Below are 27,765 nucleotides of genomic sequence, written 5' to 3' on the forward strand. Positions count from 1 at the left end.
TGTATACATTTATTTTGAGTTAGTTAGATCATCATCATTTATTTCATAGCTATTATGCTAAATACAAACATTGCTTTCTATCCTGAGCAGTGGTTAGCATACATAAACTACTCATACTTTCTATTGTACTCTCACAGGAAGACCAAACCAGAACCAAGATGAAAGAATGAGAACCTGTAACTTTCCACTATAACGGAGGCTTAGAGGTTTGAGGTTTCCGTTACCTTATATGTACTTGTCCACTGCAAGAAACATTCCATTTTAGAGGGGCTTCAGATCAGGGGGAGGGTTGATGCCCACCAGGAGGAAGTGTAAATTTCCACCTACCACCTCTCAATTAATAGTCAGCCCAGTCGCTTTTCTGTACATTTGAAAGTCAGACTCCCTCCAGAGTTCCAGCCTCCTCTACACCAGACTGAAGATGAACCTTGTCCGTATTACACCTCTTATTTTCCTGGGAATATTCCTATGTTTTCATATAGGCAATGGTGAGTTCTACTAAAGTAATAAACTATATTTAAAGAATTGTTTGTTTATAACATGCAATTAGTTATAGTTTATAAATAATATAGCAGATTTTTAAATAAGTACTATGGTGTTTAGGTGTATCTAAAGTCAAAACTTTAAAACAAAATTTTGGATTGATTAGTGAAGGTTTAATCATTTTTTTTTTTTTTTACTTTTTGTATTTCTGCTGATTACATTCACTCTCTCTTGTAGTCCTGATGAAAACTGTCACCAGGACTGGACATAATACAAAAATATAGGTTGCCATCAGAAAAGAAATAAAGAGGAAATTGTCAGTTGGTGACTTGTTCATAGAGTAGTGAGAACAATAATTTATAACAAAGCAACAAAAGAAAAAGAAACAGACTCATTGATGAAAATGCATATGCATATAATATCAGTGGATAACAGTGGATTAGCCAGCAAAAGCAGACATCTGAGTAGACATATCAGAAATGAAAAGATCCCATGGTTCCCAAACTGATTCAAAAAGGGGGAAAAAATTAGCATGCATAGCAGTTAGATACTCCATTCTTCTATTCTCAATGATAACTTTCACCAATTCCGACTGTGTAGGTGTAGTAGATAACCAATGCATGGGAATGGTTTTCCTGGTCACTGTTAAGACATAGGAAGATAGTTTCTTAGCAAATTTGGAGAGGCCTGTAAAAGGTAAGCCTAATAAAAGGTGAAAGGGGTCAAATGGGATATGAACCCATAGAAGTAGCCGCAAGAGGCTAAGAACCTCTCTCCAGAAAGGTGCAATGTGTTGGCAAACTCAGAAAATGTAAAAAAAGAGTGCCAATTTCCTTGCCACATCGTAAGTAGACAGGAGAAACACTCAAATTGCAAGCATGGAGAACCTCAGGGGTCTTGTACCAGAACATCAAAATTTTATAAGTGTTTTCTTTATATACCACACATATAGAAGATCTGGAGGCGGCCTCCCAGATCCTGTTCCATTGATCTAAGAGGATATCTCATTGAAGGATTTAGGGCCATATCTGCATATAAAGATGTGTATCCGTAGAAAGGGGACAGGTGTCTTGAAGTAGCTCATAGATAGAGGAAATTAGGCCCCGTTGGTACAGACCTTGAATGCAAATGTGTTCGAAAAGAGTGGGCTTCTCTAGAGTCAGGGAGGAAATCTTGGAGGAAAGAAAATGTTGTTGTATCTGTAGGAAAACATAATACTGATGAGGAGGCATGTGTGTACCTTTTTTGTAACTTTTTTTAGGATTGAGAAATGGCGTGAAAAAGGGCTGGGAAATTAGCTTCATTATTGTGGATGTGTATCCCATGAATATCATTATTGGATCTGATAGCTATAGCTAGGCGCTCCAGACAGAGGATAACAGTAAAGGTGAAAAAGGGAATCCCTGGCTCGTAACATTGGATATCCGAAACAAAGGGGATAAGTACAAAGCCAGTTTGATCTGGGAAGAGGGAGTGGAGTAGAGGGCTCTCAAAGCTTCTACAAACAGACCACTAAATCCAAATCTCTTCAAGATGAGAAACATATAAGGCCAACTTAATAGGTCAAACACTTTTTGGGTGTCTAAGCTTAATAGAAGAGTGGGTTTCGGGGACTTGTTGACGAGATTGATCAAGTCAATGGTCCTCCTAGTGTTATCCGCCACGTGTCTAGCTGGGACAAAGCCCACCTGGTCCCTGTATAAGCTTGGAGATACATTTGGCCAATCTATTGGCCAGTGTTTTTTTTGGTGACTTGTTTTAGTGACAACTGTCTAAGGTAAGGGGATTGTCCTTCCTTTTGGAGAGATTTCCATTCATGTGTTCCAAAAGGGGTCCTTGGACTGGAATCCCTTTTTTTGGCTTGGTAAGGAATTAAGGAATATCCCTTCAACAGGGACACAATGACAGTGATAAAAATACTTTTTTTTTGGTAAAGCAAAGGAAGGGAGATAAACTTCTCCAGGTTTCTTTGGTGTTTGTGTCCCCAGTGAAGAGCTTTAAGCTGGCCATACATGGCTAGAATATCCTGCTGAATTGGCCAATATTCGAGTTGTGGTTTGCCCTGTCATCACCAACAAGCAAACTTATATTAAAAAATCAAACTGGGTGGAAAATTTTCAGACGTATGGTGGCTGCATCCAATCATATGCAATCACTATTTGGGTATTCATACAGTTGTGGCTGTTTAGCATGGATGGAGGAATCTGGTGATTCAGTCTGCTTGTGTATGGCTTGCCTTTTTCTCACATTTTTAACTAAATATGATGGTTGTGAAGAGAGGAAGTAAGGGGAAATTTCATCAATTAAAAAGGATAGAGCATTAAAATACTGACTGAATGACATTACTCCTTACCTACTCTTTCCAAAAAAAATGTACTGTAATTCCATTTAAGTTGTGTCACTGGAACTACAAAATGATCATGTTTTTCTGAAGCTTATTTTTTAAAGTAAGGTCATATCTAAATATAGCAAATGCCATATCTAAGAGGGAAATAAGAATTATTAATTGCCTATTGATGCTACGACTATTGATCATATGAACCATCAAGAGAGTGTTTCAAGCAGACCTCGATTAGTTTCTTGCCATACTTCTGAACTTCCGTACAGGTGTTATTGTGGGTTTAATTCATGCATACATTCAAGATGACCATTGCAGAACACACAGGCTGATGTAGACATAAATCACACAGTAGCCCCATGACAGCAGATGCTTCTTCGGGATTTATGAGAATATGTGTCAAAGTCTACAATGAAATCACTGATGTTTCTATATAATGGCTTTCCTGACATGTCAGGGCTTGCACACATATACAGGATTCCCTTTCTCAAATTTCTGTCTTGACTGGGGAGTCACGGGGATGTGATTCAGTAATCAAGACATGTGTTGAGGAACTGATTCTAGGTCTGACTTGTGACTCAACAAAATGTTCAAACTATCCTGGAGCTTCTTTTAAATTGTACTTCATGTTTCTAACAACTGTCATGCTGTTTCAGAATAGCACTGCAATTAGGTCACTAGTTAGTTTAATTCACACTTGGTCAAGTGATCATACTAAAGTTGGGTAGACACTGTGAAGTTTTTTTCATTCAACCAGTGAGCCGAACGAAAAAAAAACAACTTTACAGATTCCTGTATCCACACAAGTGATCTGGATGCAGGGATCTCCCCCACTGCACTACTGTATCTGCTGAACCGACCAAATATCAATCCGTGCGTATCCAGCTTAAGGATCATGAAAGAAACTTGAAACAAACAGCTTGAAATTGGCCTTTGGTTAAATTATATGTGTATATTCAGGGAATTACATCCTCATTCAGTAAAAAAGTCTAAATTATTAAAGCCCTCACGCAAACCACTTTCAAGCAGAGCTGAGGCTGGGAGAAGTTAATACAAGGAGCCAATCAGTTGCGTTGCAGTGCAAGGATCATGCCGATAGGAGGAAAGCACAGAAGGACAGAAACTAGCTCATCATTTGATTGCTTCTCCTTTCAATGTCCAGTTGTAGGGAAGGGTTGTGTGGGACTGTTAAAGTTACTGAACTGCAGCAGAGAATAATCAGGTCTCCCTCCTTGCTAGACAGGGCTTGATGTGTGGCAGAGCATGTACATTTTTAGACTGGGTACATAAAAATACAAATGTTTTGGCAGGTAACACAGCTACCTTATATCTATTTTACTCATGTATTTATACACTTGGAGTTCCTCTTAAAGTGGAACTTCACATAAAAAGAGGAGTTCCACTTTAAGTCTTCCTCCCCCTTCTCTCTCATATTTGGCATGTCATTTTAGGCGGAGGGAGAGCGGGTACCTGTTTTGAACTCCTAGGTGATTTGAGTGGAAGTTTTCCTCCCCTCTCCCTCCCTGCAGTCTTCTGGGACATGTCATAGGTCTCAGAAGACTGCGGGAGCATTCACAAAGTGCAGCATAGCTCGCGCATACGCAGTAGGCAGCCAGGTGTGAAGCCGAACACAGCATAACCATCTGCCCACAGTTAGGATGCTAGCTCTGGGAACCCAAAGGCTAGAGAAAAACTAGCCCAGGTGAGGATGGTGCCGGATCCCTGGAATGGGATCGGTAGCTGCTGATAGGAGGAAAGCACCGGACAGAGACCAGCTCATCATTTTCTTGCTTCTCCTTTCAATGTCTAGGATTTGTAGCTGCTGATTTTTTTGCAGTTTGCTAACTGGAGGAAACCAGCCAGAATTTACTCACCCGAGACCAGCGAGATGAATTCTTAAAGGATAAGTTCACCTTTTAACAAAAAATAATAAATGCACATTTTTTGCAGGAAAGACAGATATACCTACTGACAGGAAGACTCCGTGGTAGTTCATTGAGAACTACAAGCCAGCAGCCGCAAAGGGCGGGCCGAGACCCACATGTTCAAGTTTATTTAAAATTGTGACGGCCAATGGGGGGGGGCGGAAATGATCCCCTGCTAATTGTCACAACAGGGGATCGGGGGGGGGGGGGTTGAGGGGGCCAGTCCATTTATAGCATGTTACTATACACCCTGATTATGGGTAACATGTAAGGTGAACTTATCCTTTAATATTTCTAGACTTAAGACACATGTAAACGATGGTGATATTTTGTACAAGTTGCACTTTTTATCCTCAGGCCCGTAATTTGATCATGGCCATAAAATAAAGCAGAATGCGCTATGTGCTATGCGCCTTGTTTTTCATGTGTAGTGTTCCCATTGCCACATTTACCCACCAGGTTTCTATAATAGTGCTGCTCTTTACCCGAACCAAAAATATTCTCGTAATTCATTTCAGCAATGTTCTCAGTTGTGGTGTTGGATATACTGTATTTACCAGGGTGCATGTATACAATTTGAGTTTTGGTACTGGCCCACTGCACTTCATATTTAAATATATATGGCCCTGCATCCAATGAACACAATTTTGTGTTTTTTTTTATTTTTTGCTGTAACTGTATAACATATATAGAAATTAATTTTGTGTGTATATAGAGTGAATTGGCAATGCTAAAATATGTGCAATCACTAGATGCTGTTTGTGACTATTCTATTCTATTCTGACTATTTCTCTTTTTGTATATGATCATTATTTGATTTTTTGCTTGGCTGGCTACTACCTTGTAACAATGGAAGACTGTGATTCTACTGGAAAAACATTTCTCCCTCTTTTCCACAATATCAAAGCATTGCTAGTTTGCCAGATAGTAAGCACAACTATTTAATGGCGGTGGTTGACTTCCAGTGTATGGCTCTACATTGTTTTAAAAATGTGGTTTCACCATGCACTTATACTGCCCACAGCTAATCATCTAAATGATACCTAGTGTTTTATGTAGGTAAAGGATAACCTACTCACCCGTTATTATTACTTAGAAAAGAGGAGTTCAAAAAGCGGCTTGCTGTTCTCATGCCTGTGTTATATCAATATATGATGCAAGAAAATATTGTACAATATCACTTCCATATTGTAATAATATCATTATTCCATGTACAAAAGCATATAAACCCAGAAAATCCACTTAGAACATTGTTAAAACTTATCAGCGGGGCCAGGAAGTGAGGGGAAGTCTCTCCAGTGAGGACACATTCACCAATAAATCTGAAGGTCTTAAACTTTTCTCAGTCTATTCAAATCTAAACACATTGTTTGGAATGACATCGGTAATTGTCCCGAGCATCCAATCAACACCCAAGTGTTACTTTGAGCTGCTAAATGGGGTGTAGGGTTGTTCATTTATAGCAAAGCATTAAGCAAATTTGTAAATATGACAGGTTTCAGCTGGCACATTCACTTACCTATTAACTGATTCATTTGCAGTTGTTCATCTAGCAGATCTCAATACCGCATAGCAAAATTCCACCTGCCAAAAACACAAACAGCAGGAACACCCCTTTAAATTTTATGAGTTTTAATAGCTCAAAAACCTACATATTTCACAGGAAAATTGGAGCAGTATTAAACCCACAACCAAAAATGTAATATATTGCAACTTATCAGTCATTAAATGTGATGGCTGCATTTCTTTTCTTTTTTTTCCCTCTGTTATCACCTGGTGATCAGGCCAATAACACACCTCCTGTATTAGAGTGCCCCCACTCTGGATGAAGGAATACAGGGGAACCTTTGGACAGCAGTATTGTCAGTCAGGGGAGAAGGGAGCATATTTATATAAAACTACAAAAAACTGAAGCCATACTCCAGATCACACTTTATAATCAGTTACAGCAGTTTTTTTTCCTTTGGGATAAAGGTTTTACATAAATAAATAAATAAATAAAAGCTGATCATTATAAATACTTCTGCCAATGTTAAATGGTTTGTCTCATTCCTGTAACTGGTACCTATGGAAGAGAACTTGTTCTTTTGAAAAACAACAGCCTTACTGGCTGGATCACCAGATGAAAATAGAAGAAAGAAAGCTTAAGAAAAGGAAAGTAATGCAGCCATCACATCTAAGAATTAGTAAGCTGCAATATAATAAATGTTTGCTTTTGGGTTTAATACTGCTTTAAGTTAGTTTATACGTAAAGTGGGGAACATAGTGGAAAGAACATTTTGCAGCAGTCTATGGTCTCCATGGGACCACAAATAATCATATGGCATTTTGATACTACTAACAACCTATTTATAACTCCATTGAAGTTGTATGCATAAAATTTCCATGATGTATGAAAATAAATGAATGTGTACTAAACCTCAATGAATAATTTTTACCTATGAAGTTAAAGTATGAGTGTAAGAAAAATATTAATTGTCACTATTTAGGGTTAGTTGACTTGGAAAGCCTACTGCATTTATAAAATGGCACATGTGGGATTTTCTACAGTTGGCTGAAGGTAGCTAGATCCCCCATACAAATAATACAAGTCTTCTGAAATGAATACTGCGACCACACAAATGTGAAAATTTAGCAGCTCGCACCTAGTCACTTGCCATTCTGGTACCGTATCAAATATCATTTGTGGTGAAGAACGTATGCATGTCTGATGTGTCTACAAGAACTGTGAATTATTTATGGAGAAAGTGCTAAAATAAGAGTTAGTAAGAAAAGTCATATATGTGCTGTTTTTACCGGGTGTGGTTAGATCTGGCAGAATACATTAACATTTTATATCAATTTAAAAGTATTCTCATGTTCAAAGAGCAACTCTAGACTGCTGACATGGAACAATTGCACGTATACTGGAGCTGAAAAGTCTGCTTAATTTACTCTTTTTAATACAATGCCAGAATTCGTTGATATTTTCGCAGGGCTTTTATTTAAAGTAACACTAAACTCTTGTTTAAAAATAAAATTTCTATTCCAAGTACATATTCCCAGCCTCCTCCAGATCTGCACATTCAGTTTTTTCTGCTGCAATCTGATTTCCTGTTAGAGGGTGGCTACGTTAATTCTCCATGGTCCCACTGTATACAGGAACGTAGCCACCCTCTCTTGCTTGCTTCTGGGATGGACTAGGGGCCATGGACAATGAGATTTGTAGTGTGTGTAGAGCAGTTCATGTACCCGCACCTGACGTGCACTACTCATTCCAAACAGAAGTGAGTGGAGAAAAGAAAAGGTTTGGGAACTTGAGGACATTACAAGGTTGCAGGAAAATACAATAAGAAACAATTTTCTGAAAAATAGATTACAGGGCCATCAAGTAGCAGATGTGTATGGATTTTTTTTTGAAGAATAAGGAAATGGTCTAGTATCACTTTAAAATTGCTGCCTGTTGTCATGTGATTCTGTCCTGTACAACCTCCTCCTGTACTAGTTTGTGCATGTGTAGTTTTAGTGGGTTTAAAGGGATAGTTGACCTTTCCTGCACATTTTCATATGCTCATTACATACCAATGATCAGCTTTTTTCTAAGAAGGTGCTCCTTTTCCACTATATTTCCATGCATGACCTATATGCATAAAGCAGCTGAATCTCCTCCATTTTGCCTAAACAGAATAGGCTGGGGGTTAGAAGTGCGCACCAGTGGGCGCTCTGGCTTGTTCAAAGTGCTCTCATGTGTAGTGTGCCCTCTGTTGCTTTGGCAGCAGCTACTGAGCTCAGTGTTGTGTGACAGTCACTGTCAGAGGGAGAGCATACTGCACATGTACGCAGTTTGAATGATCCACAAGGCCCGCTTAGGGTACACTTCTAAACTCCAAACAAATATAAATAAAAAACCTGTGCCCAAATTTTTTGTTAAATAATTAAACCCTTATCCAATGCTGCTGCTCTTTGTTGACAAAACATCAAACAATAATTGTGAAGTGAAAAACACAGCACATGAAATCAATGAAAACAATATAAACAAATATTAAAAAATTATAAAAAATGTCCGAATAAATATATGTGCCAAAATGAAAGTCTCAATCCAAAAAAATTTTCAAATCCAAAGTGCTCCAAACGCAACAAAATGGTGCTGTATACAGAAATTTCAGTGTGTTCATACCATCCATGACATGCAACATATACTGCACTCACCAGATAAGTGGTATCCTGGATACCGACAACAGACTTGTAACCACAAAAGACACAAAAGACATTTCCTGTGCTTACAAGCCTGTTGTCGGTATCCAGGATACCACTTACTCATGGCCAGAAGAGTGACTAGAAGAAAGTTCAGTGCATGCACATGACCTGTCTGGACAAATCCAACTCATTTGTGTGGGAGATCCCTTTGTTGGAGTTTCTTCTGAGCAGTGAAAATTCCTATTGTGGAGGATATGTAATATCCACAAAGCATATTTGACTCTTAATTCTAGAGAGTCCAATATATCTGGTGAGTGCAGTATATGTTGCATGTCATGGATGGTATGAACACACTGAAATTTCTGTATACAGCACCATTTTGTTGCGTTTGGAGCACTTTGGATTTGAAAATTTTTTTGGATTGAGACTTTCATTTTGGCACATATATTTATTTGGACATTTTTTATAATTTTTAAATATTTTAATATTTTTTTATATTGTTTTCATTAATTTCATGCGCTGTGTTTTTCACTTCACTTCTAGGCTCCAGCCTGCCCTGCCATTTAGGTGAGACAAAGGGGTTGGGCTGCCTTGGTGTTATTAGAGGTATATGCAGAGGCGTCCCTAGGGTAGGTGTCACCCGATGTGGTAACACTTGGTGACACCCCCTCCAACGATCCCCGCAGAATGGATCAGATCTGCAGATTGAGCATAATGGATCGGACTCCGATCCATTATGCTCAACCCGCAGATCCGATGCATCCTGCGGGGATCGTCGGCTTTCTTTGCAACTTACATTTTCTTGGAGCGGGTCTGGTGTCACCCCGTATAGGTTGCATGCCGACGAGGATCGTCGGCATGCAACCTATACGGGGTGACACCGTACCCGCTCCAAGAAAAGGTAAGTTGTAAAGAAAGCTGACGATCCCTGCCGGATGGATCGGATCCATCCTGCGGATATCGTCAGCTTGTTTTACAACTTACCTTTTTGTGGAATGGGTCAGGTGTCACCCCGTGCGGTCGGTGTCACCCCGTGAGGACCGCACACCACGCACCTGCCTCGGGACGCCACTGGGTATATGGAAATGTAGAGGAAAAGGAACACCTTTAAAAAAGTTAAGCAGTGGTTCATAATGAGCTGGGGATGCTGGAATACATGGGGGGGGGGGGGTGTTGTTAGTAATGAACAGGGAAGGTGAACCAACCCTTTAAGATGCTTACAGACATAAGAGAATACACTCTTGATCTAAATGGTTACAGTCATATTGAGGAATGATATTATGTCTATATGCCATCCCCAACCCTCCAGACATTCACTGGTCAAACATCTTCAGTGGTGAAGAAGTTGGCCAGCTTGGTCACTGTTTATTTCAGTCAGTTACACTCCAACTCAAGGCAAACAGCTCAGTGGGCAGGTGAAATACACACTGTATATGGGAGCTGCCTTGTCTTCCAAAGAATATATTTCTGTCAATTCATTCCTGATATGTACACAGTCCTGATACTCTTTTTGTTTCAAAAGAGGACAAGGTCTGGTGAGGTTTGAGGTACCCTTCATTTCAAAAACTGATGATCCTATTGATTTTCAAAGGGCTTGGGCTATAACCATCTAAAGTCTATTAAACCTGTATAAGTCAGAAAATGGTATTGACTTCTATATTATAAATAAACTAAATTGTAATGTTTTATCACTCTGTTTAGGTCTGGGCGTTAAGGTTATTGACAGGAGTACCTGTCTCCAATTGCAACAGGAGGAAGTTCAGGTTAAGCAGCTGAAGAGTTACACCAAACAAACCATTCCAAGGGAAGCAATTTTGTAAGTATCTTAATGTACAACTCCAGTAACTTTTACAAAGCATAATAATGATGGACTAGACTTAAAGTGTAGGTATAGACAAATATGTTTTTTTAAAGTTGTGTCCTAATGACTACTGTCATCCTGGGAAAGCCAACATTTTACAGCTGCCAGCAGAACAGGAGGTGATGAGAAATGGGGATTTTTGTTCCAACAACATCTACCTAAGAGGACATGAACATAAAGGAAAACCTCCCCAAATGCACACAGACAGCAAAAATAAACTGACATGGGATGTAACCCTTCTTTACTCTATCCAAAACTGAAAAATATGTTTTGGATATAGGTTTTGTATTTTCATACATGGTCTCAACCAATTTTATCTTGAACATCTTAATATTTAAAATAAGAGCAAGCTAAGTCAGGTTTGATAGTCCCACCCACTAGAACTAAGCCCCCCACAATATTTATTTCTTAATTTTGCATGTTGGTGGGTGGTCTACTTGAGCAGAGCAGTGTGGTTTGTGAGCTCTTATCATGACGTTATTTCCCACACAAATATTATCTTTTTTATAACTTTCGGCCCTTTTCACACGATTGATCCAGTTAGGTCCGCCTGTACGTTTTTCAGGTGGAGCCGATCAGACCATCCATTTACCCATTCTATGGAGCGGCAGATGAAAGCAAACTTGTGTTTGTTTTCACCGGCCTGCCTCCAATCAGATCCGTTAAAAACAAATGGAATGGGATCCGTTCCCCTTCATCTGGGTGGATGGGAAGGCAGTTGGATGTAAACAGATTACTGGTGTGTTTATTCCCGACCGCCCATAGAGTAGAACTGGCTGTGTCCATGTCTTCTCTGTATAAGTGGAGTGGACACGGACCTGTAATCCGTCCGCACTGTTTTGCATAGCGGGGGATTAGCAGACAGACCCCGCGCTGAGTAAGCTGATTCTGCCCTGTGTGAAAGGGGCCTTAAACATGTCTGGTCTGACTTTCTAAATGGGAGGAGGCAACAATAACAGTTGCACAAGACTTTTACTGGAGTTTTGAATTCTCAGATCTCTATGTATATGTCCATGCCAAATTACTGGATCCACAGAGAATAATACAGTTTATAATTTCCAGTAATTTATAAATCGTGATTCTCTGCTGATTAGACAATATGGCACTCGCACACTCAGGAGCATCTGAAGGGTATTTTACTCCCACGATCTGCCATTTTGCAGCAAATCACAAATCTGTCAGATCGCTTTTAAATATGAACAAAGTCAATTTTATGGGTGTGCCTTAATATAGCTAAACATAGAACGGACCTTGGTACAGGTGACTCTCCTTAGGAATTCACACTAACTGAATTCACACATATCTACAGGGGTAGCAGGGATGGAAAATGCAAACTGGTCTCATACTGCTGAGGATTCGTGCGACCCTGCTGTATGCCTGGATAGGAGGAGCAGCTGGGGCGACTGCATGTAGAGGAATTGATCTTGCCATGTTCCTCCTGCAGCCACTGAATGCCTACGGGTTGGAGAGGAGGAAAAGTCGGCATTCAGCAGCTGCAGGAGGAATGGAGTGATTGATTCCTCTATATGCAGCTGCCCCCATTGCTTCTCCTATCCAGCTTTTTTCTGCTAGCCCCTGAGCTCTGCAGTAGCCCCACATGCTATCTGGCACCCTCCCTGTGCTATCTGGTAGCTCCCCTTGCTCTCTGGTGGCCTCTCCTGTACTCTCCAGTGCCCCCTCATGCTCTCCAGTGCCCCCCTCCCTATGCTCTATGGTGGCCCCCTGCTCTCCAGCGCCTCCCCTCCCTGCTTTCTGGTGGCCCCCCCATGCCCTCTGGCTGCCCCCCTGAGATCTTTCCTGCCCCCCTGCAGCACTGCCGGTTTCCCCTCTCCATTCTCCCACTGACTGCCCCACTGTGGATGCTGTCAGAATGGAGAGCAGGGAAGGGACCGATACATATGTCATTTACTGGCCCCCTTCCTTTTCTGAATTGAGCGTTAGTGATCGGTATCGATCACTGACTTGTCCATTCATAACTGAAGCATAGCAAACTGTGTTTACTATACTTCAGTTTGTGAATGAACAGGAAGCTCTGTTGTGACGAGAACGTAGGCAGGACAAAACACACAGAGAAGATGATAAACATATAAAGCTTTATTGAACCATGGCAAGCACTCAATTTGGGTCTGAGGGTAGCGTCCAAGTACCCAGAGCAGGGAATGAGAGGGGGAGGGGCCAAATTAATTGTAATTCGGCCCCAGGTAGGGCAAGTTTGAGTCTCTGGCAAGTACTAATCCAGGCAGGGTAATGGAGGGGGGTTCACGGATAGTCCAGGCAGGGAAAAGTAGGGGGATTCACAGACAGTCCAGGCAGGGAAAAGTAAGGGGATTCACGGACTGTCCAGGCAGGGAAAAGCAGGGGTATGGACACTCACAGTTCTTGCAGGGGTCACCTCTGGCACACACAGCCGGCAGCAAGCAACGACACAGCAGATAATCCAACAGAGTATTTCCGGACACACAGCGGCAGCGAGCAATCCTGGTACAGGGTAGGCAGAGTATCTCTGGGCCCACAGCGGGTATTTCTGGCACACAGCGGCAGCAGGTAATCCTAGCACAGGGTAGTATCTCTGGGCCCACAGCGGGTATTTCTGGCACACAGCGGCAGCGGGTAATCCTGGCACAGGATAGTATCTCTGGGCCCACAGCGGGTATTTCTGGCACACAGTGGCAGTGGGTAATCCTGGCACAGGGTAGGTAGAGTATCTCTGGGCCCACGGCAGGTATTTGTGGGCAGACAGCGGCAGTGGGTAATCCTGGCCCTGCGTTAAGCTCAGCGGGGATGGCTGTGGGGGTCTGGCCTCAACTCAGACCTCCCAGCAGCTCCAGGGACCAGCAGCAGAAGAAGACACAGGCTGGGACCCGCTCCGGCCTTCTTAAGGCCGGAGCAGGATGCTTCCCGGTTGCCCTGGCAACGTCCGGCCCTGTGCCATGTTGCCGGGGCAATGAGGCACGTTCCCCTGACTCGGGCCGCGCTCTCGTGAGCGTGGCCTTTGTCTCTGGCGGGTGCAGAGCGCAGGAAGCCTCGTGCCCGCGCTGCGCCCGCCGGGGGGGGGCGTGCGGAGACATCCCGGCGGCCTGCGCCAGAGGTCTCCTGGTGGGGGGTCATGACTCTCCAGCAATATTGCCAGGAGAGGTGCGACCCGCACCACAGGGGCTGCTTCCTCCCATCCTGCACAGCCTTTGAAGTAGGCTGTGATAGGATGTGAAGAATCTGCAAGGGGGGAGGGAGGGGTGAAGGGACAGGCAGAGGGACAGCAGGCACAGGGGGGGCATGGGGCACAGCGTGACAGCTGTACAGAGCTTTTCCTATCCATTCATTCTGTGCAGCTAAGGCTGCAGAGAAGGGGATTGAGGGCTGTGTCCTCAATCTCTTTTCTCTGTCTCAAAAGTGAAGCATCAGAGGTCTGTTTTGACCCATGATATATCTCACCAAATCCCCTGAATGAGGCTGCAAAAAAATTTGTAAAAATAATGTAAAAATAATATTGTAAATAAGTAAATGGTAAAAAAAAATTAAAAACAAAAATAAAAAAATACTGACACCAGTGGTGGAATTACCAGGGTCACAAAAGGTCACACTTGATCTGGACCCTGGTGTTCCTCTGCCAGTCTTGGAGGGAAGGGCGCCAGCCCGGGGTCAGTTGGGCCCTTCTCGGTTTCTTGCATCGGGGCCATGAAGGTTCTAGTTAAGTCACTAGTCACCTCCTTATATATCTTTTTCTTTGTTTTCTCTAGGTTTATAACAAGAAAAGATAAAGAGTTATGTGCAGATCCCAGCATGCCTTGGGTCATAAAAGCTGTTGCTGCCATTGAGAGAAGAGCTAAAAAAACAACTAAACAGCCAGAAAGCAACACGAAGAAGACAGCTGGCAAGAAAAAGCAGAGAAAGCAGGAAAATAAACAAAACAAAAAGAAAAATGTGAAAAAAGTACCCAAAGTGAAGTCCAGCAAGGCTACTCCCACTGCAATGAGTACTGTTGTGAAATCTTAAGAAGTTCATGTTTTTGTAATAAAAAGAAAATCACATAGATAGAACTTTCATCTTATGTATTCCTTGTTACACAATATTTAACATTAACCTCATTAAAAACCAAAAAGGCTGCTCAGGACAATTTGAAGCCTAATCTATAAGATTAATGGCATGCATTGGAAACATCTATATGTGTAGGATTGTACTACTGTATATCATGCCATACAAACATCCTGAATTAATAAGCATCATTTAATTTAGAGATGTATAAACATACGTTACGACTGGTGACCTTATTCAGTTCAAAATTATTTTTCGAAAGTGCTAAGAAATGGAGGGGATGTCATTATTGCCATTCATGCTGCCCCACTAGATTTAATTTTTTCAAGGTCAGTGACCTGGAGCACATACGCAAATAAAGAAAGTCAAAAGCCCTTATCTGAATATTTGTTGAACCGTTTTGATTCAAAGTGTTGAAGGAAGGGAGATCACGACAGCCAGGCCAATAGCATTTTTAGAGGTGCTAAGCAATGGCATATTTTTCTCATAATAGGTTTTCTTGTTTACCATAAGTAAGCAAGGTTCATATATGCAGTAAATCAAGTTGTGCTCGGTGGGATATCAATTAATGGTGGAGTGTCCAGAATAATACAAATATCTTTTCATTGGGGCATAGACTACTTTCGAAACTAGGCTTCTGAAATCTTTTATTTAATAAGGATTTTTATTAGACCATTTTGAGTGTAAATAACACATTTTTATATTCGGTCTGTATTTATCATGTTTAGATGTGTGTTATTTTATAAACATATCACAATAAATTATTTTTTTACTTACGCTAAAACATTATTTTATATCTATTTGTTATAAGGCTGAATGGAATTGTAAAACATCATGTGGAATGCAGCCCTACAAATGGAAAACATATTATTTCCAGCACCCTCAACAGACAGGGATATATCAATGGTTCCACAGGCAGGGATGCACATAATTTGCTATGATTGTTGACTGAGTGTCACATTTTCTCCCTCTGATAACTACTAGTCAGTGCTCTTTCATGCAAAATGAGATTTAAATCATATACAGTATGGCTTTACAATGAATTGACTTTTACTTTTGGTTGTGCATTTTTGAAGGTCTGATATCTGTTGACTTGAATGGGAAATAGAAGGCTTGATTTGTCCCTTGTGTCTGAATGGACCTTATTATTAGTTATCAAGACCTCCTATTTCAGTGATGAGCCCATAGTAAGATGCATCAGGAGGGTTTAGAATTCCATGAATGCAGGATCGCTATGTGGACTTTCAGACGCATTATGCAGGCACTTAAAGGGACCTGCTTTTCATGGGTAGTAAGAACTTAGAAAAAAAGTTAAGATAGTAATTATTAAGTTGGCACCTTTTTTTAAGAGAAGGGGGGACAAAGAGGATATTTAAAAGACAAATAGTGGCACTCTGCTTTGCAACATAAAAGTTTACAGTACTTTATATTTCACTTAAAGTGATAATAAACACACACTGATTAATTTACATTGTCCCTTCTCTTTCTGGATGATGGCACTGTAATTATTTTAATAAAAAAAAAAAAAATCTTAGTACCTTTTTTCTTAATCAATATACAGCAATCACATGACCCAGCTCTTTCCCAGCCTGTCTGCAAGGAAACAGTGGCAGAAAAAGCTTCTAGTCCTCTGCTCACATGGTCAAAAAAAACAGCCTTCAGGATAAAGATACAATAATTAACAAAAATACATAATTAATATCAATAATCTGTTTAATTGTCATACAAATATATATTTGAAATAAAATCTTTACGATTTTTGACAATAACATGGTGTGTACAGATTTCTGTCAGTCAGTGTGTTTTAAAATAATAGGGAGGTGAAGTCTCCATGACTCAAGATGTAATATCCCACCCCAAAGTGTTTTTTTTTTTGTAAAATAACAAACATGTCTATACTTACCTGCTCTGTTTAGTGGTTTTGCACAGAGCAGCCTGGATCCTCCTCTTCTCGGGTCCCCCACAGGCTGTCCTGGAAACTCCTTTCTGTCAGGTGCCCCCATAGCAAGCAGCTTGCTGTGGGGGCACCTGCTGTTCTGTGTCTCCATTCACACACGGAGCCGCAGCTTGGCCCCACCCCCCATCTCCTCATTGGCTGACTGGCTGTAATTGACAGCAGCGAGAGCCAATGGCTCCCGCTTGCTGTATCAGCCAATGAGGAGGCAGAGACCCGGGACAGCTGAGGGTGTCATGCGTTGCTGGACAGCGATGGTGCTCAGGTAAGTATTGAGGGGGCTGGGTGCGCTGCTGCACACATGAATGCATGAAGTTAAAAAAACTTGAGATTTTATAACCGCTTTGATTAGTGGGCATGGAGGAGGAGGGAGGAGGAGGGAGGAAGTGGGCCAGGGGCGGACTGTCCATTTGGAAACTTGGGCACTGCCCGGGGTGAGTAGCGGGCCCCATGAGATGCCCCTGGTACCTTTTTCATAGGCTTTTTTGAGTTTGCCCCATGATCCTCTATTGCCCGGGGGCCCCATGAATTGTCAGTCCGTCCCTGGAGTGGGCTGTCATTTATCACTGTGTATACACAAACATGTGTGACTATAGTTACATGAAATGCTCAGATGTGATAGGGAGCAAATACTGAGTATAGATATTCACTGAAAACTGAGAATGTGCAGTAGCTGCCTACACTGCTCTGCAAAATCCCCAACTGCATTGGGGACATGATCAAAAGGGGAGACAGAAAACAGCAGGATCAACCAGGTTTTTTGCAGAATACAGAAAACAGATCTCATAGTGACTGAGTGAGTATGAACAGCATGTAATACAGCATTTATTGATAGTTTTTTTATGATGTAGGTTTAATGACACTATAAGTTAAAAGTATATACATGTATTTAACACTTGCCACCAGCAGGAGGAAAGTGCTAAGCAAGATCAGCATCTTCCAGCTGTTGTGCTGAAGCAGATAACATTACACCCATAAACAGGATGAAAGGCAGATTCCAATGTACTAGAGATCCGGTGAACCCATTTATTAGTTTGCTATATGCTAACAGGATCTCAAAGATCTGAACTCCAAAAGGAATCCAAGTGTTCACTCTGCTGCACTGTCAACAGGGTGAATTTCTGGAAATTGACTTATAGTCTTAGTCTCCCTGTATGGTTCAGTATGCTGTAGCTGCAAAAAAATAAACTGTATTTCATCCCAATGTCCCAACTGTAATATATCCAATCTGACGCCTTTGTATATGTTAAAGGTACAAATGTAACAAGTAGGAAATTAGCTGAAAGTTTTTTTATCAGTGTTTCACAAAAGAACGCCAAATTTTTAAAGTACATATGAAGGCAAAACTTTTGTTTTGTATAGTGCAGGGCTATCTGGGTCCCTAGTAGGGAGATGCATCCTCTCTATTTGTCCTGATGACTGGCATTGCCTAGACAAAAAAGTGAAGAGAAATTCAAAATATTAGAGCAGGGGCAGACTGACCATTGGGGAACTCGGGCACTGCCCGAGGGCCTGGGGTCAGTAGGGGGCCTCATGAGGTGTCCCTGGTACCTTTCATAGGCTTTTTTGGGTGTGGTTTGAGTGTGGGCGAGGCCCCATGATCCCCTATTGCCCGGGGGCCCCATAAGTTGTCAGTCCGCAACTGTATTAGAGTTGTCATCAAAGTAAGAGATGAGAGACAAATATTCTGGTGGCAACTGTCTAGGACAGGAATTCCTCTCATTTTGGGGAGATTTTCTCTCATTTTACTATTGCGTTTCCAGGACTGCAAGTGAAGGTAAATCTCCCTAGTAAGGCTCATACAGCAGAAAATATCATAACAGTACTTTTTACCCTTCTCTATTGGCTGTACATACACTTAATTTCATGAAAGCCAATTGTGGTAAAATTAGTAGGCTGCAGCAGTTTTTGTTGCTGCAAGAAAGGATATGCCTAGTATAAATATCCCAGTGGTTTCCCATACCCATGGTGCCACAGGTGGGGCATACAACTGATCATAGAAGTGAGTGGTCATGCATCAGTGTTAATCCATGCATGTGCATACAACATATTTTTGGAACACAGCAGTATACAAGAATAAGGAACAAGGTAGTCTGCTACTTGTGTTGAGGTCAGACCCATCATCATCATTGATGGATGACAAGATGTTATGAGCACTGACATTGCTGCTGCTTGTAGGCAGCTGCAGTCTACATTCTCCACTGCAGGTAGTGCTCATCTGGAATGGAATGTAGCTGGAGGAGGGAGTCAAGAGAAACTAGGTTTCTCGATGATACCCTCTGTCCCCTGGGGCAGTGTCCCAGTTGGCTACGCTGGATCCAGGTGACCCTGGCGGCCATCCTGGTTCACGTAGAGTCTTTTTAAGTTCCTGTTCCCAAGCTTTGGAGCACATTTGCAAAGTGGCTAGTGTAGTGACATCATACCCATCTGTTAGGTACAGCATTAGCAGCAGGGAGAGGTTCCAGAGGAGTAAGGAAAGCTTAGGGCCTGCTTCTTTATCTTCAGCATGCTACCCTTTGCATTGGACCAGGCAGGTCACATTCCGCCCTCCTTGCCAGGCGCTGCCTTTAGTTCAGGCCTACTCATGGTCGACTCTGCTCTCCAATTGTTTTATGTTCCCAGTCAGGTGAAATTCCTTACCAGGCTGTTGTACTCTTTACTAGTTATTCAATACATCGTTTCCTGCACCCTCTGTGTGTTCAATGCCTATGCAGCATGCTGCATCCACCCAACATGCTGATGAATATCAGTCAGCAGCAGCAGAGCAGCAGGTTTTCTTCTCTTCCAGGCATTTACTCCTTATTACATCAAAACAGTGCAAGCTCAGTCAAATGCAGTCTACTGTACACAAAAACTATGCAATTTTAACAATGTCTATCTTCAACAGGTTTGGTCTTAGAATATCTAAAAATATATAAAAAATGCTGTCTTGTACGAATTGTCCTGCTGGATTGTGCATGCTTCTTTTATGCTGTGCTGCCTGCAATGGTGCTTGGATCCATAGCTGCTGTGCCCACTAGACCCTTTGCCAAGCACTAACACCACCTGTTCCCTTAAGCCTCAAATTCACCTCCCTGCCCCCTATAGCAGTCAGTACAGGCAGTACAATAGCCAGTGCCACCCACCAGCCGACCACAGGCAAGTCACCCATCTCCTTAACAAAAAAGATTTTTGTCACTGGGTCGGTCTCACAAACATCTGATTATCCTCATCTGCAGTTTTTCCACTAAATCCAGTGAGTAACAGATTGCAATGTACTCAAGAACAAGCTGTACAGTATTTATTCCAAGAAAACATATGTACTATGTTCTCTCTCAGCTGCAAGGGCATTGTGCCGTGCTCAACTATCTCTTCCCACTCTTGAATCCTCATCAGGCTGGCACCTGTGCATCCTGGACCTCTCCCCTCTCTTTGCCAGGGTGTCTACTCTCACATCACAGCATGCTTGACTCAGAGAAATCACATCAAATACACTGCGCTTTGTTTAAATGGAATAGGAATACTATAGATTATAACAATTCCAGTAATGACTAGGCAACCAGATCAAAACTCTGGGATTGCTGGGTCTATGCCGGCAATTTCCCAGGTTATGCTGATTATGCAATAGCTATCCTATACAATTATAATGGTTACAGATATTAGTTACACAGGATATCCACCTACTTACTATCTACTGGCCACACATAATTAGAGTGGGTTCATTATTCTTTTAAATAAGTCCTAATATAATTATAGCCAGATCTTTGTGAATGGTAGTAAGATGCCTCCCAAGATTCAGGGATGGGAAAGAGGAATGCCTTTTAGGACACAGTATGTAGGTAGCACACACTATTGTCAAACCCCCAGTTACGTGACTCATGAATAATCAACAATCAAAAAATGGTTGCTTACACCTAAAAGGGCTTTTTTCACTACCACTTTTTCCTTATGTTAGTGTAACATAACACTTTTGGTAGTTAAATAGTAGATTTTTATAAAATTTTATACATACGACTAAAAAGAGGGACAATTGAGGAGGAAGAAGGGGCAGAGAAGGAGCCAAAGCTAAAATTTTACAGTTCATATAACTCTAATCAACTTGGGCCTAAAGCTGATTCAGGTCTGGATAGGACAGCGATTCCTGCCAAACTTGCCCAAGTCCCAGTATCCAGAGAGGATACCACATGCCTGTCTTGTTCATTGTATTGTGTCATAGAGACTCCAAGCCTGAGGCCCATCTCCTACATATGTAAGAAGAAGGCCTCCACACTCCAGTGTACAGACCTGCAAGATGTAGGTTGTAGGTCAGGGGTAAATGATATCCTCTCACCTTCTCCCTTGTGAGCCCCTCTTACATAGATTCTCACCTTAGGCTTCTGGAGAGTCCAACCCCATGGCACAGACACAGATCATCAACCTACATGATGTTTGTCAGGGGTGATCAATTCCCATGCTTCCTCCTACTCAGGGCTCCACCCACAGCTGTTATTAAAGAACACAGACTCCACCCACTAATATTGCAAGGGAAGTGGTATCTCTAAAAGGGTATTACACCTACTACTGTGACTGCCAATCACAACTGTCACATGATCAGAATGCCCACCTCCACCTCATGGAATTTAGAACCTCTTAAAGGGCCGGGAGGAGGCTGCAATATACAGTGCTCAGCATAAATGAGTACACCCCAACAGATTTGTCAGCAAACCTTTCCTTTCCTTTCAGAATCAAAATTTTCTATGAGACACTATACTACAAAATACTCCCACAAATGCGGGCCATTGATTGAAAACAAGTCCATTTGCACACACAAAAAAATATTTTTCCTAACAAATTAATTCAAGGAAATGTTGCAAAAATGAATACACCCCAATGAAAGTTTTAAGAGCAGGCTCAGACTAGGTCACTAGGAGAAAAAATAGGCCCGGGCATTTTGGACAGAGTAGCCCCAAGCTCAGGGACTCTTTCCTCGGAGCCCGGAGGCAGAACGCCAGGGCCGGGTCACAAGAGTGACCTTTGTGACCTTGGTAGTTCCGCCACTAGTGTTAGCAGGTTTTTAATTTAATTTAGGAAGGAGGGAGAGAAGGAAGGATGGAAAGAAGGAAAGAGGGAAAGAAGGAAGGATGGAAAGTAGGAAAGAGGGAAAGAAGGAAGGAGGGAAAGAAGAAAGGAGGGAAAGAAGGAAAGAGGGAAAGAAGGAAAGAGGGAAAGAAGGAAGGAGGAAAAGAAGGAAGGAGGGAAAGAAGGAAAGAGGGAAAGAAGGAAAGAGAGAAAGAAGGAAAGAGGGAAAGAAGGAAAGAGGGAAAGAAGGAAAGAGGGAAAGAAGGAAGGATGGAAAGAATGAAAGAGGGAAGGAGGGAAAGAAGTAAGGAGGCAGAGAAGGAAGGAGGGAAAGAAAGATGGAAAGAAGGAAAGAGGGAAGGAGGGAAAGAAGGAGGGAAGGAAAGAAGGAGGGAAAGAAGGAAGGAGGCAGAGAAGGAAGGAGGGAAAGAAAGATGGAAAGAAGGAAAGAGGGAAGGAGGCAAAGAAGGAGGGAAGGAAAGAAGGAGGGAAAGAAGGAAGGAGGCAAAAGAAAGAGGGAAAGAAGGAGGAAAAGAAAGAGGGAAAAAAGGAAGAAGGGAAAGAAGGAAAGAGGGAAAGAAGGAAAGAGGGAAAGAAGGAAGGTGGGAAAGAAGTAAAGAGGAAAAGAAAGAAAGAGGGAAAGAAGGAGGAAAATAAAGAGGGAAAAAGGAAGGAGGGAAAGAAGGAAGGAGGGCAAAGAAAGATGGAAAGAAGGAGGAAAAGAAAGAGGGAAAGAAGGAGGAAAAGAAAGAGGGAAAGAAGGAAGGAAAGAAGGAAGGAGGGAAAGAAAGAGGGAAAGAAGGAGGGAAAGACAGAAGGAGGAAAATAAAGAAGGAAAGAAGGAAGAAAAGAAAGAGGGGAAAATAGGAAGGAGGGAAATCACAACTGTCACATAATCAGAATGCCCACCTCCACCTCATGGAATTTAGAACCTCTTAATAGGCCGGGAGGAGGCTGCAATATACAGTGCTCAGCATAAATGAGTACACCCCAACAGATTTGTCAGCAAACCTTTACTTTCCTTTCAGAATCAACATTTTCTATGAGACACTATACTACAAAAAACTCCCACAAATGCGGGCCATTGATTGAAAACAAGTTAATTTGCACACGCAAAAAAGTATTTTTCCTAACAAATTAATTCAAGGAAATGTTGCAAAAATGAATACACCCCAATGAAAGTCTTAAGAGCAGGCTCAGACTAGGAGAAAAAATAGGTCCGGGCATTTTGGACTGAGCAGCCCCAAGCCCGGGGACTCTTTCTTCGGAGCACGGAGGCAGAACGCCAGGGCCGGGTCACAAGGGTGACCTTTGCGACCTTGGTAGTTTCGCCACTAGTGTCAGTAGGTTTTCATTTTAATTTAGGAAGGAGGGAGAGAAGGAAGGAGGGAAAGAAGGAAAGAGGGAAAGAAGGAAAGAGGGAAAGAAGGAAGGATGGAAAGAAGGAAAGAGGGAAAGAAGGAAAGAGGGAAAGAAGGAAGGAGGAAAAGAAGGAAGGAGGAAAAGAAGGAAGGAGGGAAAAAAGGAAGGAGGGAAAGAAGGAAAGAGAGAAAGAAGGAAGGAGGGAAAGAAGGAAAGGGGGAAAGAAGGAAAAAAGGAAGGAGGGAAAGAAAGAGGGATGGAAAGAAGGAGGGAAAGAAGGAAGGAGGGAAAGAAGGAAGGAGGGAAAGAAGGAAAGAGGGAAAGAAGGAAGGATGGAAAGAAGGAAAGAGGGAAAGAAGGAAAGAGGGAAAGAAGGAAGGAGGAAAAGAAGGAAGGAGGAAAAGAAGGAAGGAGGGAAAAAAGGAAGGAGGGAAAGAAGGAAAGAGAGAAAGAAGGAAGGAGGGAAAGAAGGAAAGGGGGAAAGAAGGAAAAAAGGAAGGAGGGAAAGAAAGAGGGATGGAAAGAAGGAGGGAAAGAAGGAAGGAGGGAAAGAAGGAAGGAGGGAAAGAAGGAAAAAAGGAAGGAGGGAAAGAAAGAGGGATGGAAAGAAGGAAGGAGGGAAAGAAGGAAGGAGGGAAAGAAGGAAAGGGGGAAAGAAGGAAAAAAGGAAGGAGGGAAAGAAAGAGGGATGGAAAGAAGGAGGGAAAGAAGGAAGGAGGGAAAGAAGGAAGGAGGGAAAGAAAGAGGGAAAGAAAGAGGGAAAGAAGGAGGAAAAGAAAGAGGGGAAAAAGGAAGGAGGGAAAAAAGGAAGGAGGGAAAGAAGGAAGGAGGGAGAGAAGGAAAGAGGGAAAGAAGGAAGGAGGGAAAGAAGGAAGGAGGGATAAAGAAGGAAAGAGGAAAAGAATGAGAGAAAGAAGGAAGAAAAGAAAGAGGGAAAGAAGGAAGGAGGAAAAGAAAAAGGGAAAGACGGAAGATGGGAAAGAAGGAAGGAGGGAAAGAAAAAGGGAAAGAAGGAAGGAGGGAAAGAAGGAAAGAGGCAAGAAGGGAAAAAAAGAAGGAGGGAAAGAAAGAAGGTGGAATGAGGGAAAGAAGGCAGGAGGGAAAGATGGAAGGAGGGAAAGAAAGAGGGAAAGAAGGAAAGGAAAAAGGGAAGGAGGGAAAGAAAGAAGGAAAGAAAGAATGAATGAAGGAAGGAGGGAAATAAGGAAGGAGGGAGAAAGAAGCTTGGAAGGAAAGAGGAAAAGAACACGGGAAAGAAGGAGGAAAAGAAATAGGGAAAGAAGGAGGAAAAGAAAGAGGGAAAAAAGGAAGGAGGGAAAGAAGGAAGGAGGGAGAGAAGGAAAGAGGGAAAGAAGGAAGGAGGTAAAGAAGAAAGAGGAAAAAAAGAAAGAGGGGAAGAAGGAAACAGGGAAAGAAGGAAGGAGGGAATGAAGAAAAGAGGAAAAAAAGAAAGAGGAGAAGAAGGAAGAGGGAAAGGGAAGGAGGGAAAGAAGGAGGGAAAGAAAGAGGGAAAGAAGGAGGAAAAGAAAGAGGGAAAAAAGGAAGGAGGGAAAGAAGGAAGGAGGGAGAGAAGGAAAGAGGGAAAGAAGGAAAAAAGGAAGGAGGAAAAGAAAGAGGGATGGAAAGAAAGAGGGAAAGAAGGAAGGAGGGAAAGTAGGAATGAGGGAAAGAAAGAGGAAAAGAAAGAGGGGAAAAAGGAAGGAGGGAAAGAAGGAAGGAAGGAAGGAAGGAGGGAGATAAGAAAAGAGGGAAAGAAGGAAGGAAGGAAAGAAGAAAATAGGAAAAAAAAGAAAGAGGGGAAGAAGGAAAGAGGGAAAGAAGGAAGGCGGGAAACAAGGAAGGAGGGAGAAAGAAGGTTGGAAGGAAAGAGGAAGGGAATGAGGGAAAGAAGGAAGAAAAGAAAGAGGGAAAGAATGAAGGAGGAAAAGAAAAAGGGAAAGATGGAAGGAGGAAAGAAGGAAGGAGGGAAAGAAAAAGGGAAAGAAGGAAGGAGGGAAAGAAGGAAAGAGGGAAGAAGGGAAAGAAAGAAGGAGGGAAAAAAAGAAGGTGGAACCAAGGAAAGAAGGAAGGAAGGAGGGAAAGATGGAAGGAGGGAAAGAAAGAAAGGAAAAAGGGAAGGAGAGAAAGAAGCAGGGAAAGAAAGAAGGAAGGAGGGAAATAAGGAAGGAGGGAGAAAGAAGGTTGGAAGGAAAGAGGAAAAGAACGAGGGAAAGAAGGAGGAAAAGAAAGAGGGAAAGAAGGAAGGGAGAAAGAGAGAAAGAAAGAAAGAAAGAAAGAAAGAAAGAAAGAAAGAAGCAGGGGGAGAGAAGACACAAGACTGGTGGGGAGTGTGAGTGGGGCAGCTTTTTCTCTCCTCTCCCATCTGTGGTGAGCAAGGAACTGTCAGCACTGGGGACAGAATATGCTGGAAAGGTGGAACTCAATGGCAGTACTGCAGGAGATGGGAAGGTGGCCGTGGGGGAGCATGCAGGATCCCATGGCATGCAGGAGATGGATAGGAGGGGCGGCCGGGTGGCACATAGAGGAACTGAGAAATGTACAGTCCGGTTCCTCTATGTACCGCCCCTCCTATCCAGGCGGCTCTGGCCCACTGGGCAAATGCTAATGTGCCCTATGGCAAATCCAGGCCTGCTTAGGAGCAAAGCTAAATTTTAGACTACATAATCCTAATTAACAAGAATTCAGCTACAGGTGAGTCTAGTTATTCATTAAACAAGTGTCTAGCAGACCATTAATTATAAAAGGGCATTACTTAACAAAGAAAACCCCTTCCCATTTCATGCTGTCAGCAATGGCACCACATGGAAGAGAAATGTCACAAGACCTGAGAAAGAAAATGATTTCTTTACACAAGAAAGGTGAAGGCTACAAGATGGCTTAAAATTTCAAGTCCTGAGCTACTAGCCAGGCCTTAGAGTTACTCGCCACCAACAAACACACACAAGCAGAGACACCTGTACACACACACACATGTACATACACACACACACAGAAACATGTACATACACACGCACAGAGACACATGTACACACACGCACATGCAAACAGACACATGTATACACACACATGCACGTACAGACACGCATACACACAGATACATGTACATACACAGAAATACACATGCACAGAGACATGTACATACACACAGACACATGTACATACATACACAGACACATGTACACACAGACAAATGTACGTACATACACACACACACATGTACACACACACAGACACATGTACACCCACACATACATGTACATACACGCAGACACATGTACAGATACACACATACACATGTACAATTGTACATGCTTACACAGACACACACAAACACACACATGTACACGTATACACACACACCCTCCCATAAAACGTTGCAGTACTTCATTGTTCACTCACAGATCCGGGTACTGCGCTCTAGGGGGAGGCAGAGAGCACAGCATACACTCCTTGCTTTGCTTTCACTGCGCTCAGCTATTGAGCAGTCTGACGGCTCCCATTGCCAATGACAGATCCGGCCTGAGCTCCGAGCCTGCTCAGCAAGATGGCTCTGGGGGACACACTCGCCCCCCCACCATAATTTCCACTCGCCATTTGCGAGCAGGCGAGTGGAAATTTCAAACCCTGACAGGAAGATAAGCAAAGCTTTACTTATCAGTCAGAATACTGTAGCAAAAGTGATACAAAAATACAACGAAGATGGAACTGCAACCATCTCACAGAGACATCCAGGCTGTCCACAGAAGCTAACACCTCGACAGGAACGTCTTCTGATGAGAAGGGTTGAAGAAATTTGCCATGCAAGTTCACTGCAGTTAGCTAAAGAAGGAGAAAGTCAAACTGGGGTGATTGTTTTCCATGACAATACGGCGTACACTGCAGAGGAATGGCATGCATGGGTGTCATCCACGAAGGAAGCCTCTCCTAAAGCCCATGCACAAAAAAGCCCACCTAGAATGTGCCAGGGCCAATGATTCAAAAGAAGAAGACTATTGGGGCTCTGTACTCTGGAGTGATGAGACCAGGACAAATGTTTTTGGAACTGATGGCTTCAAAACTGTATGGCGTCACAAAGGTGAGGAGTACAAAGAAAAATTTCCTTTTTTTCACACAAATGGAGATTTCTTTCCATGGTATTTGATCACCTCTGCATTTTTAAATTTTTGCACTATAAATAAAAAAAGACAATTTTGAAAAAAACCCAATATTTTTTACTTTTAACTATAAAATATATCCAGTAAAAAAAATTTAAAAATCTAATTTCGTCAAAAATTTAGGCCAAAATGTATACATGTCTACAAGTCTTTGCTAAAAAAAATCCCAATACATGTAAATTACTTGGTTTGTGTGAAAGTTATAGCTTCTATAAATGGCAGTATATATACTGGATTATTTTTTTTTTTGTACTAGTAATGGCAGAGATCAGCAACTTACAGTGGGACTGTGGCAGGCATTATGACACTGGGTGGGAACTGATTAACTTTCACTGACATCCTCAGTCACACTAACAAAGTGATCAGTGCTAATAAAAAGCACTGACACTGTACTAATGACACTGGGCAGGAAGGGGTTACCATCTGGGGCAATCAAAGGGTTA

General features: G+C 42.2%; 1 protein-coding gene across 1 annotated transcript; it reads left to right on the plus strand.

Moving 5' to 3' along the window:
* Nucleotides 1-282: 282 nt before the first annotated feature.
* On the plus strand, nt 283-16,505 carry LOC149467285 (lymphotactin-like). Its single transcript, XM_089671958.1, has 3 exons — nt 283-488; nt 10,624-10,738; nt 14,521-16,505. The coding sequence occupies exons 1-3, from the start codon at nt 422-424 to the stop codon at nt 14,774-14,776; spliced, it is 438 nt and encodes a 145-aa protein (XP_089528084.1). The 5' UTR covers nt 283-421; the 3' UTR covers nt 14,777-16,505.
* The last annotated feature ends 11,260 nt before the right edge of the window (nt 16,506-27,765 follow it).

This window comes from Staurois parvus, unplaced genomic scaffold (genome assembly GCF_062004578.1).
Source record: "Staurois parvus isolate SC_StPar_1 unplaced genomic scaffold, SC_StPar_1.0 ptg000116l, whole genome shotgun sequence".
Lineage (NCBI taxonomy): Eukaryota > Metazoa > Chordata > Amphibia > Anura > Ranidae > Staurois > Staurois parvus.

Bases quoted from the DNA above. Each gene is read 5' to 3' on its own strand.
- LOC149467285 (XM_089671958.1), top strand. From the start codon at position 422: ATGAACCTTGTCCGTATTACACCTCTTATTTTCCTGGGAATATTCCTA. The intron at 489-10,623 runs GTGAGTTCTACT...CACTCTGTTTAG, and splicing joins ATGTTTTCATATAGGCAATG to GTCTGGGCGTTAAGGTTATT. The intron at 10,739-14,520 runs GTAAGTATCTTA...TGTTTTCTCTAG, and splicing joins ATTCCAAGGGAAGCAATTTT to GTTTATAACAAGAAAAGATA.